General features: G+C 41.8%; 1 protein-coding gene across 2 annotated transcripts in view; it reads right to left on the minus strand.

The window, feature by feature from the left end:
• Positions 1 to 1,830: 1,830 nt before the first annotated feature.
• Positions 1,831 to 15,525, minus strand: part of SLC7A2 (solute carrier family 7 member 2) — a 55,270-nt gene continuing 41,575 nt past the window's right edge. Inside the window, exons 7-12 of one of the 2 annotated variants that reach the window (XM_053916413.1) lie at positions 14,440 to 14,576; positions 11,713 to 11,815; positions 9,668 to 9,873; positions 8,504 to 8,670; positions 7,624 to 7,732; positions 1,831 to 7,110 (exon numbers count right to left, since the gene is read on the minus strand). In XM_053916413.1, the coding sequence (XP_053772388.1) occupies positions 6,914 to 7,110; positions 7,624 to 7,732; positions 8,504 to 8,670; positions 9,668 to 9,873; positions 11,713 to 11,815; positions 14,440 to 14,576 (919 nt within the window). In that variant the 3' untranslated portion in view covers positions 1,831 to 6,913. Of the gene's footprint in view, positions 7,111 to 7,623; positions 7,733 to 8,503; positions 8,671 to 9,667; positions 9,874 to 11,712; positions 11,816 to 14,439; positions 14,577 to 14,831; positions 14,972 to 15,525 lie in introns of both variants that reach the window. The other variant, XM_053916412.1, reaches the window with a different exon arrangement.

The following is a 15,525-nucleotide window of genomic DNA, read 5'->3' on the forward strand; positions in this document are numbered from 1 at the left end:
GGTGGAGCAAGGACCTCAGAACCTTGGTCTCAAAATAGTGGGGGCAAAGGAGATTACTCTCCGAGCTCCAGGAGACAGCGTACTATAAAGGTGCGTTGCCTGTCCGTTAGTTATAAGAGCCTCTAGGGTTTGGGAAAGAGGGGCAACTCTAAGCTAAAATGTAAATGACTTAAAACCAACATCCTCTCCTTCCTACTTCAAATGTCCATGCCTGTTTGCTTTTCCTGCTTATGGGCTTTAAACGCTCCCTTTTTGAAAAGCACCTTCTATTAGTCATCGACAACTTAATGCCAACTTAAGTCAATGTTTCAGTTCCAAGAACATTGGACTGTGGGTCTGATTTCTACCAAGGTGATGAGACCCTTGACCTTTTCGTGAAGAAATGTCAGGCACTCGTGAGCAGGTGGGGAAGATAATGAAGACCTGCTGGCTCAGCCATTGGGAAACCCCGGAAGCCTGAACCACGAGAGGGCTGTAGTACTCGTGGATCAAAGACCCAGAGCCCAGAAACGAGCTTGGTCCCTGTCTCGGAGCTACGAGCGCACCCTGAGCTGTATAACATTACTGGGTGGTGCCGTTGGTCTTGCGTTTGCCTCTTCACGTCGACTGTTCCAGTCTCAGCAGAGTCACGAGGGTCCTTTCGCCAGGATTTATGACAGCTGAAATCTCCGGTGTCTAAAAGTATTTAAGAGTTGGCTCTGAATCTGCTACTGAACTGGTTCAAGTAAGTAAATCAGCTATGAGCTGAGCTATGAGCTGAGTTTATTTTTACGTCATTTCCCCCATACTTTGACTCTACTTTGAGATGATGCGATAATGGGTGAGTTTTGTATGCCTACGAGAATTTTTATGAGCTATTTTTACAGGATGAATGAAATGAATCACTCCGTCTGGGATGGAGACTTGTTAGCCCAATCAGCACTCCATGGGGCTTGAGCCTTAGCCTGGACAGGAAGCCTCTCTGTGGCCGTGTTTAAAGAACACGAAGGTGTCCTGTCTGCCCGGGTTCCCGCCTAGACCCACAGCCCGACACCGCTCGTGGGACATCACTTTTTTTCACATGATCACGTGGCACCAGAGCAGGGGTGGGCCATCAAAACCTAGTAGCAATCCTAATCAACAATTAGACAGATGAGGTTTTAGGCTTCTACTTGGGAAATACCTCGCTGTTTTAGCTTGGTTTTCAATGCTGGCTAAATTGATATTAAAGTTTTAAAATTCAATACGGTATTCCCTGCAATTCACTAGAATCGATAAGAATTCAGTGTACATATATACACACACAGACATTCCAAAATTAAACACGCCCCTTCAAGGGGTTTGCAATTTTAAATAACATGAGCCATGTCAGAAAGCGCTTTGACTCGTCCTTCCCAGAGGGTAAAAAGGACTGAAGGTGGCGGGTATTTATTCACTATACGGTAAAAATGTTTCTTAGTTACACACAACTGATCACCCGTTATTAAAGGCTATGATTTGGCCAGGAACACTCTGAGGAGCTTCTCACAGACAAAAGTGACGTCAAAGAGATCGGCCTGTTAAATGGCGGTGGAAGTGGCAGGACCTCAGAAGTGTGTGGTCCTGGGGTAATGTGCTTCCGTATTTTTTGGACTGTGCCATGAGGGTTGAGGATATGTGAGACATCTCTTTTATCTCCTCGGACTTGGTTAGGCATAGGCTAACCAGGTGAGTATTCCTAACCGTGTAATTTTTTCAATTTAGATTGCACTATATTTCTGAGCTTTAAAGTTTCCCAAATGAAAGAAGCAGTTTAAATGAGGTATGTGCAAAATGTATGCTTTGGTACATGTGACACACAGGCATACTACATTGTTTTACAAGTTGTATTAAAATTTATTTAAAAAATACATGGTCACATTAGAAAGCCTATTTTACAGTGGTAAAGCAGCAATAGTTTTTATTTATTACAAATTCTAAAAAATAATCCAACTTTATAAGTAAAAAGGAACATTGATTATCATTGAAAACATTTAAATGTAAAATTACCTACTAAACAAAAAATCTACATTCACGCAAGTCCAATGTCTTGGTTGGTTTTACAGGCAGAATTCCTGTAGGGTTTTGGGCTCCACTGACAGTTTCTACTGAGTACAATCACAAAATAAAGCAATAAGACAACTGGGCACCCCTAGTGGACACCAAAGGGGAAGAGCCTGTCAACCAGGCATGGGCCAGGGACACTGCCCTGCAGGTGGTGATGAGAGGTTCCTTCCCCCGCCAAGGCTGTCAGTGGGCGGACAGGGATGGCAGGTAAGCCAGGCCCCTTGGTGCTGGTTCCAGGGAGCAGCCATCCCTTCCAGGAAACCCGGAGCTTCCTTTGTCCTCGTCATTCACCTTAGTGTACTCATGGGACATTTGGAACTGACATTAAGGACCTCGAACTACCTTATTGCATGTGAGGGCTTTTACTTCATACCCTCCCCTGACACCCTAAGACCCCACCCAACAGGAGTAGCTATGGATGCTCGCCCTTTGCAGGGTGCCCAACTCTGGAACCAGCACAGGGTCCTGGTTTACGACCCCCACGGAGCCCCAGTGGTCAGGGAAAGCTTCCAGAGCTCAGAGATTGTGGCAGTGGCTTCGGCCGTAATGAATAAAAGCTAAGTGTAGTGCTCCCAGCAAATAGGGTTGCCAGCTGGGTCAAGCCATAACAAAATACCTTTGAAATCAGTACGACTAAACTGTGTACATACAAACAATAATGAATGTTACAAAAACCAACAACCACATCAACAACCACAACAATAACAGCGACGGCCTCTCAAAACCCAGAAAACAGAAAGCCATTAAAACATGTTTAAACATAATTAGACAAAGAGGGGAAAAATAAACAGCTAAATAACAAAGGCAAGCAGCCTTACTTTCAAATCTACATTAAAAAGTGACTTGGGCTGGTATTAGGCACTATACGTGAACTTTGGCACTTTTTCCCTTGATATTTTAGGATGTGTTAGAGAACGCTAAGTAGAACAGGTACAGAGAAGGCACTTTTTTACTTTGGCACTAGTAGTAGTAAAATTAAACAGTTAATCCCTCCTGCCCCAAAGTCGCACCAATCGTGTGGATTTTAATACTCCATGATGTACGGTCTAATCCTTTAAAATTCAGCGGAAATTGCATTTTTGGTGTTAACTTGAAGCTCATCAGCAGAAATTAGGCAGACAACATCGTGGACGACATCCAGGGGCGGGGCATGACCACATCCCAGGTTGTGATGTCAGAACAGGCCCCATCTACGAGGCCCCATCTATGAGGCCAGGAGACAAAACCCACCTGTTCCCCGTGGCACTGGGGGCGATTACTTTCCTTTATTGTCCTTGCAAGGCATTCAAATAAGTGTAGAAAATAATTTGGTAAATATAGACTCCAATTCAAAATACTGTAACAATTACCTACAAAAATATTTTGGCTAATATTTAAAATGTAAAAACTGAACTTGAGGAACCTGTTGTTAAATTTCTTTGAAGATACAGTAAATGGCTCAAGTAGATCTTTTAAGTGGCATAGAATATAAAATTTAAAAATTTTTTACTAGAAAAATTTAAAAATGTTTATTCAGAAAAATTGAGAGAGGCTCTTATCTTTTAAAGGAACATAATTCTCAAACAAATATTTTCCATCAACTATGGTTGATAATAGTAAAGTTTTATATATATCAACATTAGTTTTGCTTTAATGTATATATCCCAAATGAGGTTTTGGTCTTAGTTTTCCAAGAGATATCTATCTCTTGGAAAAATGTGAATATGCAATAATTTATAAGCTCAAATATAAGTTTTCTCATAAATAATTTTTAAACTTGAATTTGCATACTACCTTGTTAAATGTAGGGTAGGATAGTTTTCATTTGGCTTTTCATTAACCACCTTCTCTTTTAAAAGAGCATCAAATAAAGGTGCTATCATAGGAAGTTTCTCACTGAAAATGTTATAAAACCATATTTCCTAGTACAAAAAAATTATATTAAGCTGTTTTTATGCAATCACAATGAAGAGGATATGTTTATGTACTTTTTAATTTCTGGACAGAATTTTATATAAGTGTGGTTAATTAAAAAAAATTTTTTTGGTACTCCTAAGAAAGTAAAAACACCATTTTGTTCCAAGGGTTATGAATTCCAGTGTGGGAACAGGGAAGTGGTACCCAAGTGGGTAGTACCGGCTTTTTCTGGACAGACTGAGGCAGAGATGCCGAGAAGGTGGCAGAGAGACAAGTCACCAGGCACACCCTGATGTCCCCAACCCCACTTCATGTCAGAAAGTACCTGTTACGATGTACTAGAGTTTAGTGATTTCATCTTAGAAACATTATAAATATAGCTTCTTTAAAGAATCTATCTATAGAAAATATCATATATATAAAATCACTATGTATTTCAAAATACTTTAAAACCTAAATATTTTATATAAGCGTACCTATCAATACAAAACATTGTATTACCTCTACATCAGTAGGGGTTTTTTTTAATCCACACAATGGTATTATTTCCAAAGCTCATCTTAAACCCAACCGTCTTTTATACTGACAGTTGAAATACACAGACATACATATACATATATAATATATATACACTCACACAGACTGACATTTGAGTCTTCACAGAGAAAAAGCAGTCACTGACAAAGCGTCTTTTCATAGATATTTGTGTTCGCAAAGTGTTTCAGTGTGGAAAAATATTTTTTTAACTAAATTCTGCTCCTAAATGAACACAGTGGGCATAATAATTTTAGCTGCCTGTCACATTCTAAATGAGTTTCTGGATTCTGTTACGATAAGAGAGTTAGGTATGCGTCCACGAAATCCCTCATGTCCCCTGCGAAGGGCCTATTCTAGACTGACGATGGGATAAAAGCGGGCCTTAGCGCATGGCTGTGAGGACTCAGGAGCAGGCCTGCGGTCCTTACTCAGTCCTCACTCCCAGCCTGCCTAACTCTTCCTCTACAGGGAGACCAGGAGCTTGGGGGAGAGTGTTACCACGTACACCCTGAGGCTTGTGGAATGTCAGTTCTGAGTCAGGGAAGCCAGGACTCCAGCACCCAGAGAGCCAGGCTTTCTGCCCGTTGGATTGATATTTAATCACTCCGAACTCTTGGTTAGACCACTCCATTGCAACTTGCTTCTTAATGCAGCAATAACATAACGGATCTCTTGGAAGAGCTGACAGAAATGTTTGCCTTGTTTTGGGATTAAGTCGGTCAATTGGTGTGCTTGGTAACACTTGTGTTGGGAATGTAACCCATATATACCTAAGTGCTGAGCCTCCAGCTTCAACTAGGGGACCATTTAAGGATTTGTAAGAAATATATAATTCATGAGAAACAAATCACACTGCAGATCCACTATTAGCGAACCCTACAAAGTCACATAGAGTAATCAGTGAATCTTGCATCTAAAAACGAATTATTTAGTTGTATAAAGATTGCTGGTTTCTACAGCTTTCATTTGGTTAAGTTTTTAGCTTGGAGTTTTATATAATCATGTATTTAATCACAATATTTTATTTCCCAACCACTGATGGGTTATTATAGTATACTGGAGCTCATATGAATAGTTTTAGTGTGGCCATTTAAAAATAAGTGAGGTTATAAGTGCTAAACTATTATTGCACGAGGGAGGAAAAACATCCCTAAATGTTTGCAAAAGAAACAAATTAGATCTAACCCCCTCAAACTAAGCCAAATGCCCTTTAATATCTGAATAGGCACTTTAAAATTAGAACAAGGAAATTTTTCCTTCTCACGTCCCTTCATTTTTTTCCACGTTTGCACATAGTAAAGGTAGAATTTGTAACTGTAACCCCTTGTATCTCGGACAAGACAAAATGAGAATGGAAATGGAGGAGTGAATTCTTTGTCTGACAGGGTTAAAAGACCCTGAACTGTGATTGGTTAGTAAGTAATGGAAAAAGTATGAATCACCCCACCAACTGCGCAATGTGGAGACTCTACTGGCTGATTTTAAGTGACTTTCAAAACAAGGATGCTTGGAAGCTACTTATCCAAGCATGTGTCTAACTCTGATTTTCCAACACATCCTCATCATTGCTACTTATGCCAGCTTTCTGGCCATGGGGACCACATTCTGGCACAGAGGGTCTCGAGGAGATCACACTCCCTGCCTTTCAGCCCCTGACCGGGCGGAGGGGGGGCATGTCACTCTCGGCAGGTGAAGGCCTCAGACTGAAGAACCACTGTGCTAAGAGAAGACAGCAGTTCCAAGGGGTGCCTCCTGGTGACAAAAGGTCACGCCTCCCTGTGTAGCAAGGCGGCTGCAAACACTTCTACTGGCTAAAGCTTTAGCAAACTGCCAGAACTCATACAAGAAAACTCTGTACTAAACCCATTGCTGGCTTTATGAGTTACAGAAAAAGGCTCATTTCTTGTCCCCTCCTGTTACTCCTGACCAATGACAGGCACCCAGATGAGTAACTGCACATGTAGCATGTTCTAGGTTGACATTAATGAAATCTAATGAGGAAAAGCAAGTCATTTCCCTAACAACACCAAGCATATACAAAACACTTTTCTATGCGGTGAATACCTGCATTTCAGTGTGTGCAGTATACGACACCAATTCAAGACAAACACTGGAAAAATGTAATGCAATAATAGCCAAGTACAGACAACTTTTAACAGTTGTATTCCCTGACACACACACACACACACACACACACACATTATTTGGGAGATACTCAGCACTAGGAGAGAGCTCAGGTTTCCCCAGGTATGTAATGCATTGCCTGAGGAGGTGCTGTCCAGGTGAGTATAAATTAGGGGGAACTATGTCCCATGACAAGCAAGCCCATGACAAGCCGGCACGATGCTGCTACCCTGTCCAGGTTACTCAGCGTGGGATGTGCATGTTAAGACTGTGGACTCTGCTCCAGCAAGCATTAGCACTCGCTCGTCTTCTCACTGAGTATGAAAGGTAAACTGAGGTTTCTTTGGTGGTGGTCATGTGCCTGAAAGGCGGATTTTTCTTCCGTTGCTGCATTAACGGTGTCTGAGTACGAGTCTTCATCGTCATCTTCATCCCTTGGATTGCTCTCCAGGCTGTGTCTAATGCCGTAAGTGAAATAAATCAGGAACCCTTTCAGAGAACAGAAGAGCAGCATTTTAGGTGGATGACTGCTGGGACACGAGAATTTAGTACAAAGGCACAGGGCTCTGAGGCTCTAATAACAACAAATTTAGATATTAGAAAAAAGGTGTTTTGGGGGGGGTTGTTTTGCTATTAGCTCACTCAAAATGTCTCCAAAAACCTACTGGCACACTGGAAATAGAGCTTTGGGATGGGAAACTTGGCTCCATTTGTCAGTGAGATCCTGTGACATTTTGGGGCTTCATTTTTCTCATCCATCATGTTGGAGAAAATTGAACCTACAGGGTTCCACAGAGTTACTGGGAGACTTGCATTTTTAAAAAGCATCTGAAAACATGTGGAAAAGTAAGCACTCAGATGTTCTCAAACTTGGAAAAGGAGGAAATGGACAAGAAAAACCTTTATTTCTGGGAAGAGGGAAGGGATGCATTTCTTGAATCAGTGCATGAAGTTGGAAAGACAGAGCCAACGTTGAGAAAGTGAGAGCATTAAAAGACCTACCGAGTGCCATCCAAATGCTAAACCGGATCCAAGTCACCTCACTCAGCTGGACCATCAGGTAAATGTTCACCAGGATGCTGACCGCTGGCAAGAACGGGACGAACGGAACCTGCAGGGGAAAGTGTCTTCTTCACTATACTCAGACTCTGAAAGCACATTCCCCCAGTTATTTCCATGTGGTGGTAACTAATTTGACATACTATACATTTTCATTCTGTGTCTGTAAGTTTATAGTCTTTGGCAAAGGACAACCTGAATAAAAGCCACTCTTCTAAAGAAAACTAAGGAGAGCATCACCTTTTACATTATTTACTGTGGCCCAAAGCAACAGAGGATTTGTGTGGCCTGTGAACACCTGCATCATCACTAAGAAGCAACTGGCTTTAAGGGTTAGTTTAGCTCGGGTTCACAGGTATACTTTGGGCGTCTACCAGCCATGCCTCTGGGACTGTGGATACACGCAGCATCTCGGGGGATGCTTCCAGAAAGCTCTCTCCCAGCTGAAACCTGCTCTTAGTTCGAATGTGAGAATTTCCTGTGCAGTGGAAGGGCTTTTGGTGGGAATAAGCTTCTTGAGAGGGTACTGACTTTTAAAATAAGATATTCCAATTACGCCTTTGTTACTGTAGATTCTTTGACAAGGAATCTGTGTGCTATTATATATAACACTGTGTGTGATAGGAGCATCCTCAAGTTTTTGAAAAGGGCAGTCGCACAGCCGACACAGGCAGAGTACTTGTGACAAAAAGGATCATCTCAAAGAATTGAGACACTCTTGTTCATTGGTTAACTTCAGAAAGGCTTAAAAAAAGTGATAAAAACTAATGTCCAAGGGAACTCGTGCCCCATATTTAGCATCTCTAACCCTCACGACACAAACCATGAAAGCGACTTTATGCTGATTCTGGGGCTGCCTCCAAATGGTGAGGATGACGACGAAGAAGAGCAGCACGAACAGCAACAGGAGAGCGAGGCTCCACGCCTCCAGTGCGGCGAGGGCCTGGACTCCGTAGGTGGTCAGAATACTCAGGCCCAAAACGAGAAATGCTGCAGAGGAGACACGCACGTCACACAAGGTCAGCACGCACACTTCCCTCAGGTGCCTCAGTTGCAACGGTCACTTTGCCAAGTACTCAGATCCTTCATTTTCAGGACGGGCAGAAATGGCTGATTTCCCTGACTTAGGAAACGCCGCTTGCTTACTCACAACCGTCTCCTCTTAGGAAGTCAACCTGCCCTCGGGCACGACGGCCTTGCTTGCCCTGCCCATGTGCCACCTGGGTCCTCATCTGTTACTGTCTCAGACTATAGCACGTGGACTCATGGGCCACTGTCGGCGGTTGGTATTCCGCTTTTTTCAAATGGGAAATGGCAAGCCTGTCCATGTTCAGCTGTTGTAAACAAATAAAATGACCTGCATCTTTTCTCCTTGTTTCTGAGAGGGACATCGCCACCCACCAACCCTACCTCTGACCAGTAAGTCTGAGTTAGGGGCCCCACCATTGTGCTCTCAGAGAAATCTGCACTTCCCCTAGCTGTGGCAACAATAATCCTGTATCGTAAAGCCCAGCGAGTGCAAGGGCCAGCTCTCTTGATATCCAAAGTGCCAGCAGAGTTCCAGGCACACAGATGATGCTCAATAAACGTCTCTCAATATGTGAGAGATTGCATAACTGTGGGTAAGCAGACAGCACTGTCTATATTGCCTCCAGCCTCCTGGGGTCCCAGTTCTGTGACTGGCAGGTGTACCTGGCCGGATGCTTTTACACAGGGAGCTCCCTAACAGCTACTGCAATGTACCATTATCTACTCCAGACACTCTCACCTTATGAATTTCTTCCTGTCTTCTTCATTTACCAAAATATGATAAATTTGTCCTGCTAATATAAAGTCTAGTGGCCCACTAGGTGGACACTTCAGGGCCCCAGGTAGTTGCTAACCTACTCCAGGGTGACGTGAGGCCTTTCGTCCTACCTCCCATCCCACCTGCTCCACCCGCACACGCCTGCTGGGGCTCTGTGACGCCGCAGAGGTGAGGACTTACCAAGGAACACTACCAGGAAGCTCACAAGAGAAGCCGACTGCTTTGTGGGCAGAGCCGAGGGGCTGAAGAGGGCAGACAGGCCGAACCCCTGTCCCTGCAGCATGGTGACCTGGGACGCGCTTTCTGATTCCGCACTGGCACACGGTTCCAGAGCTTCTTTCTCGGGAGCGTATTTGGGCTGCTCGTACGATAAGCCAGGCTGGTACCTGTCCCCAAACAAAGGTTGCTGTCTTGATTCTCAAAGACACAGTCGGCCCCAATGAAACGAGCTCCTGAAACTCTCAGTGAGACATCTCACAGTGTCACAGCTTGTTGGGCCATAACCGGATGCTGCTTGTGGGTCCAGCCCCAGAGCACGTGTGTCCGACCACCACCCTGCCCGACAGATATCTGTGGCAACTCTCAATTCCCTTTGGTGGCCGTTTTATTAGAAACGTTACATGTGAGATGCAGAAGAGAGTCACGCTTTAAAGTGAGGCAACTGTGATAACAGGATCATTATTCTGAACATATCTATGACCCAAGGAAATGTTCCCCAAAACAGCACAGAAACTCTGGTTAAGTCTCAGTGACAAAATAACAGACTCTTCAGTTTGGTATTCGGAGGCCTCATCGCAACCTAGCTGTCTGGCCTCATCTCCCTCAACTTGCCTACCTGAGTCCTCCGGTTTCAGCCCGACTAGCTCACCCAGCCATCCAGCCACCTCCCAACCCCGGGCGTGCCGTTCTCCTGTATTACTTTTTCCTCATCCTCCACAGCCTGCGTCGGCACACCAGCCTGCCTCCCCTCCTGGTGTCTGCCCCAGGCTCCCCAGTGCCGCCTCTTCCCTCTGGGCAGCCTTCACTTAAATGTGCAAGGAACAATGTTAATTCCTCCTATCTGTGAACATGCTGTACACTCCCACTCACTTGCATCTTCTTCGATTTCTTTCTTCAGTGTCTTACGACTTTCTGAGGGCACGTCTTCTACCTACTTGGTTAAATGTATTCCCAGGTATCTTATTTGTTTGATGCAATGGTAAATGGGATTGTTGCCAGAGGGGAGGGGGCCTGGGGGCTTGGAGGAAAAGGTGAAGGGAGTGAGAAGTACAGATTGGTAGTTACAAAAGAGTCATGGGGATGTAAAGTACAGCATAGGAAATACAGTCAGTAATATTATAATAACTGTTTGGTGTGCCAGTTGGCCACTGGAATTATCAGGGGAAACGCTTTGTAAAGTGTATGATTATCTAACCACTATGCTGTACACCTGAAGCTGATACAAAATAATATTGAATGTCAACTATAATTGAAAAAAATAAAAAAAATTAAAAGTAACATCTGTCCTCCATCTAAAGAAGAAGTATGTTCACTGGAAAAAAAAATACTCAAAAGTACATAGAAGAAAATTAAAACCACTGCCCAGGGTTAATCACTGCTAATATTTTGGTACAGTACCAGTCAGGCATAAATGCATGTATGTTTATATACAAGCAAAAATGATTTCTTCATGTAAACTTACGTTATTTAAATAAATTCAGATGCTACATAGAGCTTTCCATCCTAAAACTGATACATTTCTCCAAATAATTAAGTGTCATTTTATGTGTTGTAGAACAGTCCACTAAGTAAATGTACCCTCGTTGATTTAACCATTCTCCTTGCTACTCAGGTTAGTTCAGATTTTCACTAATGTCAATTATCTTCTCCATGAACATCCTTTACTTCTATCTGGGTGTGTGTGCCTCAATGATTAAGTCTTTAGTATAAAATCTTAGCAGTTGAGTTCTTGTTAGAAAAGTATAGTATTTTTAAGTGTCTTTATATATTACAAGAACCTGCCCTTCGCAGAGAATTGGGCCAGCCTCTTGCTAATCACCAATTGTATTTGATTCTTTGCTAAGGACCAAGTTCGGACCGATACTTTCTACTGATGTTGTTTTGCCCACGACCTCTGAGCTTGGAGCCTGCTCACTCCCTGAGAGCTTGGAGGGCGGCCCTAGCTCTGCTTCCTGGGCTGCAACAGGGGACATGCCCTGCAGAGCCTTCTCACCGGGACGACGCACCTGAGGATGAGAACACAGGCGGCTACCAGGGAGTAGGCCAGCAGCGTGCCGATGGACATCATGTCCACGAGGGCCTTCAGGTCGAAGAGAAAAGCCATCACCGCTGGGGGGGGGGGAACAAAAGGATGGTGAAGAAAGCAGCCTGTGATAAAATTCCGTACAGCTGACAATGTTCACGTCAGGGACCACGGACTGACTTTTCGTTTGTTTTCGTCTTGTTTCAGTTCAAGTATAGAAAACTGCATTTCTCACAATTAATACAATGTTCTTTAGAACATATAAACTGCTAACAAAACTGCAAAATCCCTCAGCTACCAGATTGGTAACTACTACTTTGGTTATTAAAAACCATCTACTTTGATTACTTAAAGAAATATTGGCTTGGCAAAAAACGAAAATATTATTACTCTCTTTTGACATTTCAGAAGAAAAACAGTGCTAAGAAATATTGGCTAGGTCCTTTTTTAAGACCATAAAAAACTTCAAATAAAAGAGCTTTCAATAGGATGAGAGTTCATTGTATTAATTTCCATTTGCATTTTGAGGTATACACAAAGCAAAATAATTTCCAATTAAATTATGTTTCTTTCATAGGCTAAATTCTACTCTGATTAAAACCACTCACTCCAGTCAGACTGACTAGATCTGAGGGCTCACTCTATGGCCCCACACCCAAGTCCCAGTATGTTAACAGGCAAAACATACTTCACAGAGCAGAAGAGTCAACTGGCACTTAGCAATATTTTTCTCCATTGAAACATCAAAAAAGTGCTAATGTTAACTTGAATTTACCACATAGCTCTCCCCAGCTTAGTAAGCAGATACCACATTCCATTTACATGGTGTTCTAGAACTCTCTGCAAGCTTTCTACCTCCTTTTATGTTCAATTTAATAAGCCTGAGAGACAGGAAAAATTATTTAGGTTCAGCTACACAAAATGGCCAGTATTGGGTTTTTTGGTTTTTTTTTTTACCAAAACCCCAGCAATTTTATGTGCTTTTCTGGGTTATAACCCTTATAACAACAGGATTGTTACCCCTAGTTTATGGACAGGTTAAAACCAGGAGCAGAAGCAAGGTTCCGCCCCATATGCACCCCCCATGCCTCCTACAACAATGTATTGTTTCTTTTAAGTGCAGCTCAGGCCTTGTTTTGAAAACGCTCCATGGCGGGAACACTCACACATTATGTCGTTAGCATTTCTGCATGTTTTGTAAGAATCCCAGCTAGCCGAAATAAGGTAGCCAAGCCAGAAGGACATGATTAATTATTTATACAAGCAATCAGATCTAGTTGAAAACAAGCAAAGTCAGGTATGGGAGTACAAAATAACAAAAAATATTTTTAGAGCATTAAAAAAAGGCTTTTTGTTAGAATTATCTTGTTAATTAAATTTTAATATCTTATTATGCTGCCAAATTACATTCTTCCTGAAAGGATAGTTTGGTTTTTTTTTAAATTCCGAATATATACAGCTATAATATATAAAATTCTAATATTACCAGGCAATGTTTCACTAGGAAAAATAAAAGTGTTTATGAAATTAATAAAATGAGTGATCCTTTGTCATGATTTTAAACAATACCACAAGGAACTGTTTAATATTAAAATGGGCTTTAGATTATCTAGTACAGCTTCCGTTTATGGGTACAGAGACCTAAGCGGTGACAAAGTGACTTGACCTGCCAATGTATGCCTAATGAAGTGCCACATTTATTAGAAAATATTTACAAAGTCAAGCTGTTTAGATATCTTCTGACTCTATAAAATAAATCCCATTTCACACATAATTAAATACAAGCATTCTCTAACCTATTTTTCCAACAATTTAGAACCTCAACAAAATTACCACTTTTGGTTTGAATTTCCGCTACACCAAGATAGTTTATCTTTTTTTTTTTTTATGGTTTATCATTTTATCTATGAAGCTTGCTAGGGCCTCTCTCTTGCTTCCTGAAATAGGACCTTTAGGGCCATTCTCTTGATCTGTAAAATCTCTGAAAATTTCTGTCAAAAAATCTGGCCAAAGGCATTTGACATTGGTATTATGGCATGTCAAAAGGTAGCTTCTGGAGTTTTAAGTAACAAAACTGGTGAAAGGAAAAACGGATTCCTAATGGGGTTCATGAGGTGTGAGAAGCTCTGGGGGAGCCCGACGGACCAGGAAGTGGGGACATCTAGCACCCTAACTGCGGTGACTCCAAGGGCAGACTGTCCTCGACATTCCTTACGCTTAGTTAGGCATGGGTAAGCATTAGCTTTTCAAACATCCTGTGGTCCTTTAGCAATATTCAACTTAAATCTTTAACAAAAAAAGAAAATAATCAATCATTATTTTTAATTAATATGTCCAAAATTAAGTAATCATTCTGTAATTAAAATTTTATGTGTTGACAATGTAATCGTGTGTGCTCGTTAATCAATCTGAGAAGAATACAATAAGTGACATATAGGGGGCAGCCATTACAACCGTTTGCACATTTGTGAGAGGCCCCAAAGATTAAAACAACAAAATGGCAAAAAGTCCCACAGGGTCAGTTAAGAATGCACTTCAGTAAACCATTGCCACTGTGATTTCCAGGTGTCATCCCAATGATCACACCCTAATTTACCAGTAATTTTGTTCTTAACTTACATGCACAGCAAGCAGACCCTCTTTGTAAGTCCATGCATGCGCATAAAACGTTCAAGTCCAATGCTGAGCAGCCCCCATTTGTAAAGCTTACCAGAAATGACCCCTGCGGTCAGTGTGGCAGCAACTGGTGACTGCCTCTTACTCACTCTGGCAAGAAATCTAAACAGTAAACCATCCCGGGCCATGGCAAACAGAATCCGGGGTAAAGGAAACATAGAGCCCAGAAGGCTAGAATAGAAAAATTCATAATCCACATGAGTTATTACAAGCATTACTCTGGACAGGTAGATACAGGTACAGACTGGACACACGACAGTACAGAACCAACCTCTGTCAAAACCGTTCAAAATGGGAAACATTCACAAAACAAGTTACTGATCTTCACATGAATCGAAACAGAAAACCACCTCGCGTTCCATATTTTTCAGAATCCTTGATGAGAAAAGATCCCCCTTTTCTTTATAGAAGTTAACTTTCTCTCACCTGCCACCGCACCCGATGATAAAGTAGCGATTATTGGTGTCTTCGTTTTGGAATTGATTTGAGCTAGACATTTGAAAAGCAACCCATCCTCGGCCATAGCATAGATCACACGTGGCATTGGGAAAATGCATCCAAGAAGACTGAATAAAAGGCAAACACATGCAGTATGGCAGACATCCATGCAAAATTACATCCCAGAACTGAAATTAGGTAACTGTAAAAACCTCAGCATCGCGGCTAGGATTACATATTTTTAAAACATATTATGATTGGGCATTTAAAAGTATTTGCCGATGTTTACCACTGTGCTACTTATTATTCTGTTGCAGATATCTCTGCCCAGCGCAATTATCAGACCAAAACCAATAATGCAGGTGATTTGTGCATGCCTGTGATTATTACTGAATTAAATCTAAATAATTAAGACAACAAAAAATACCAAAGTAATCATATCATTAAGACATTTTTAGTGGCAATAACTCAGAAAATAAAATTCTCAAACAGATACGTATTATAATACGCATAAAAAGAGATTTAAAAAGAGATTAAGTAATTTGATTTCACAGAACAGCCCCTCCATTTATTTAATAATTATGTATTGGTAATGTTTAGTTTACCATTATTTTTCCTCATATAGCCCGATCTTTGATCACATTAGTAATAATTCCCAGCATCACAAGAGAATCAAGATATA

Source organism: Desmodus rotundus, chromosome 13, assembly GCF_022682495.2.
Source record: "Desmodus rotundus isolate HL8 chromosome 13, HLdesRot8A.1, whole genome shotgun sequence".
Classification (NCBI taxonomy): Eukaryota; Metazoa; Chordata; class Mammalia; order Chiroptera; family Phyllostomidae; genus Desmodus; species Desmodus rotundus.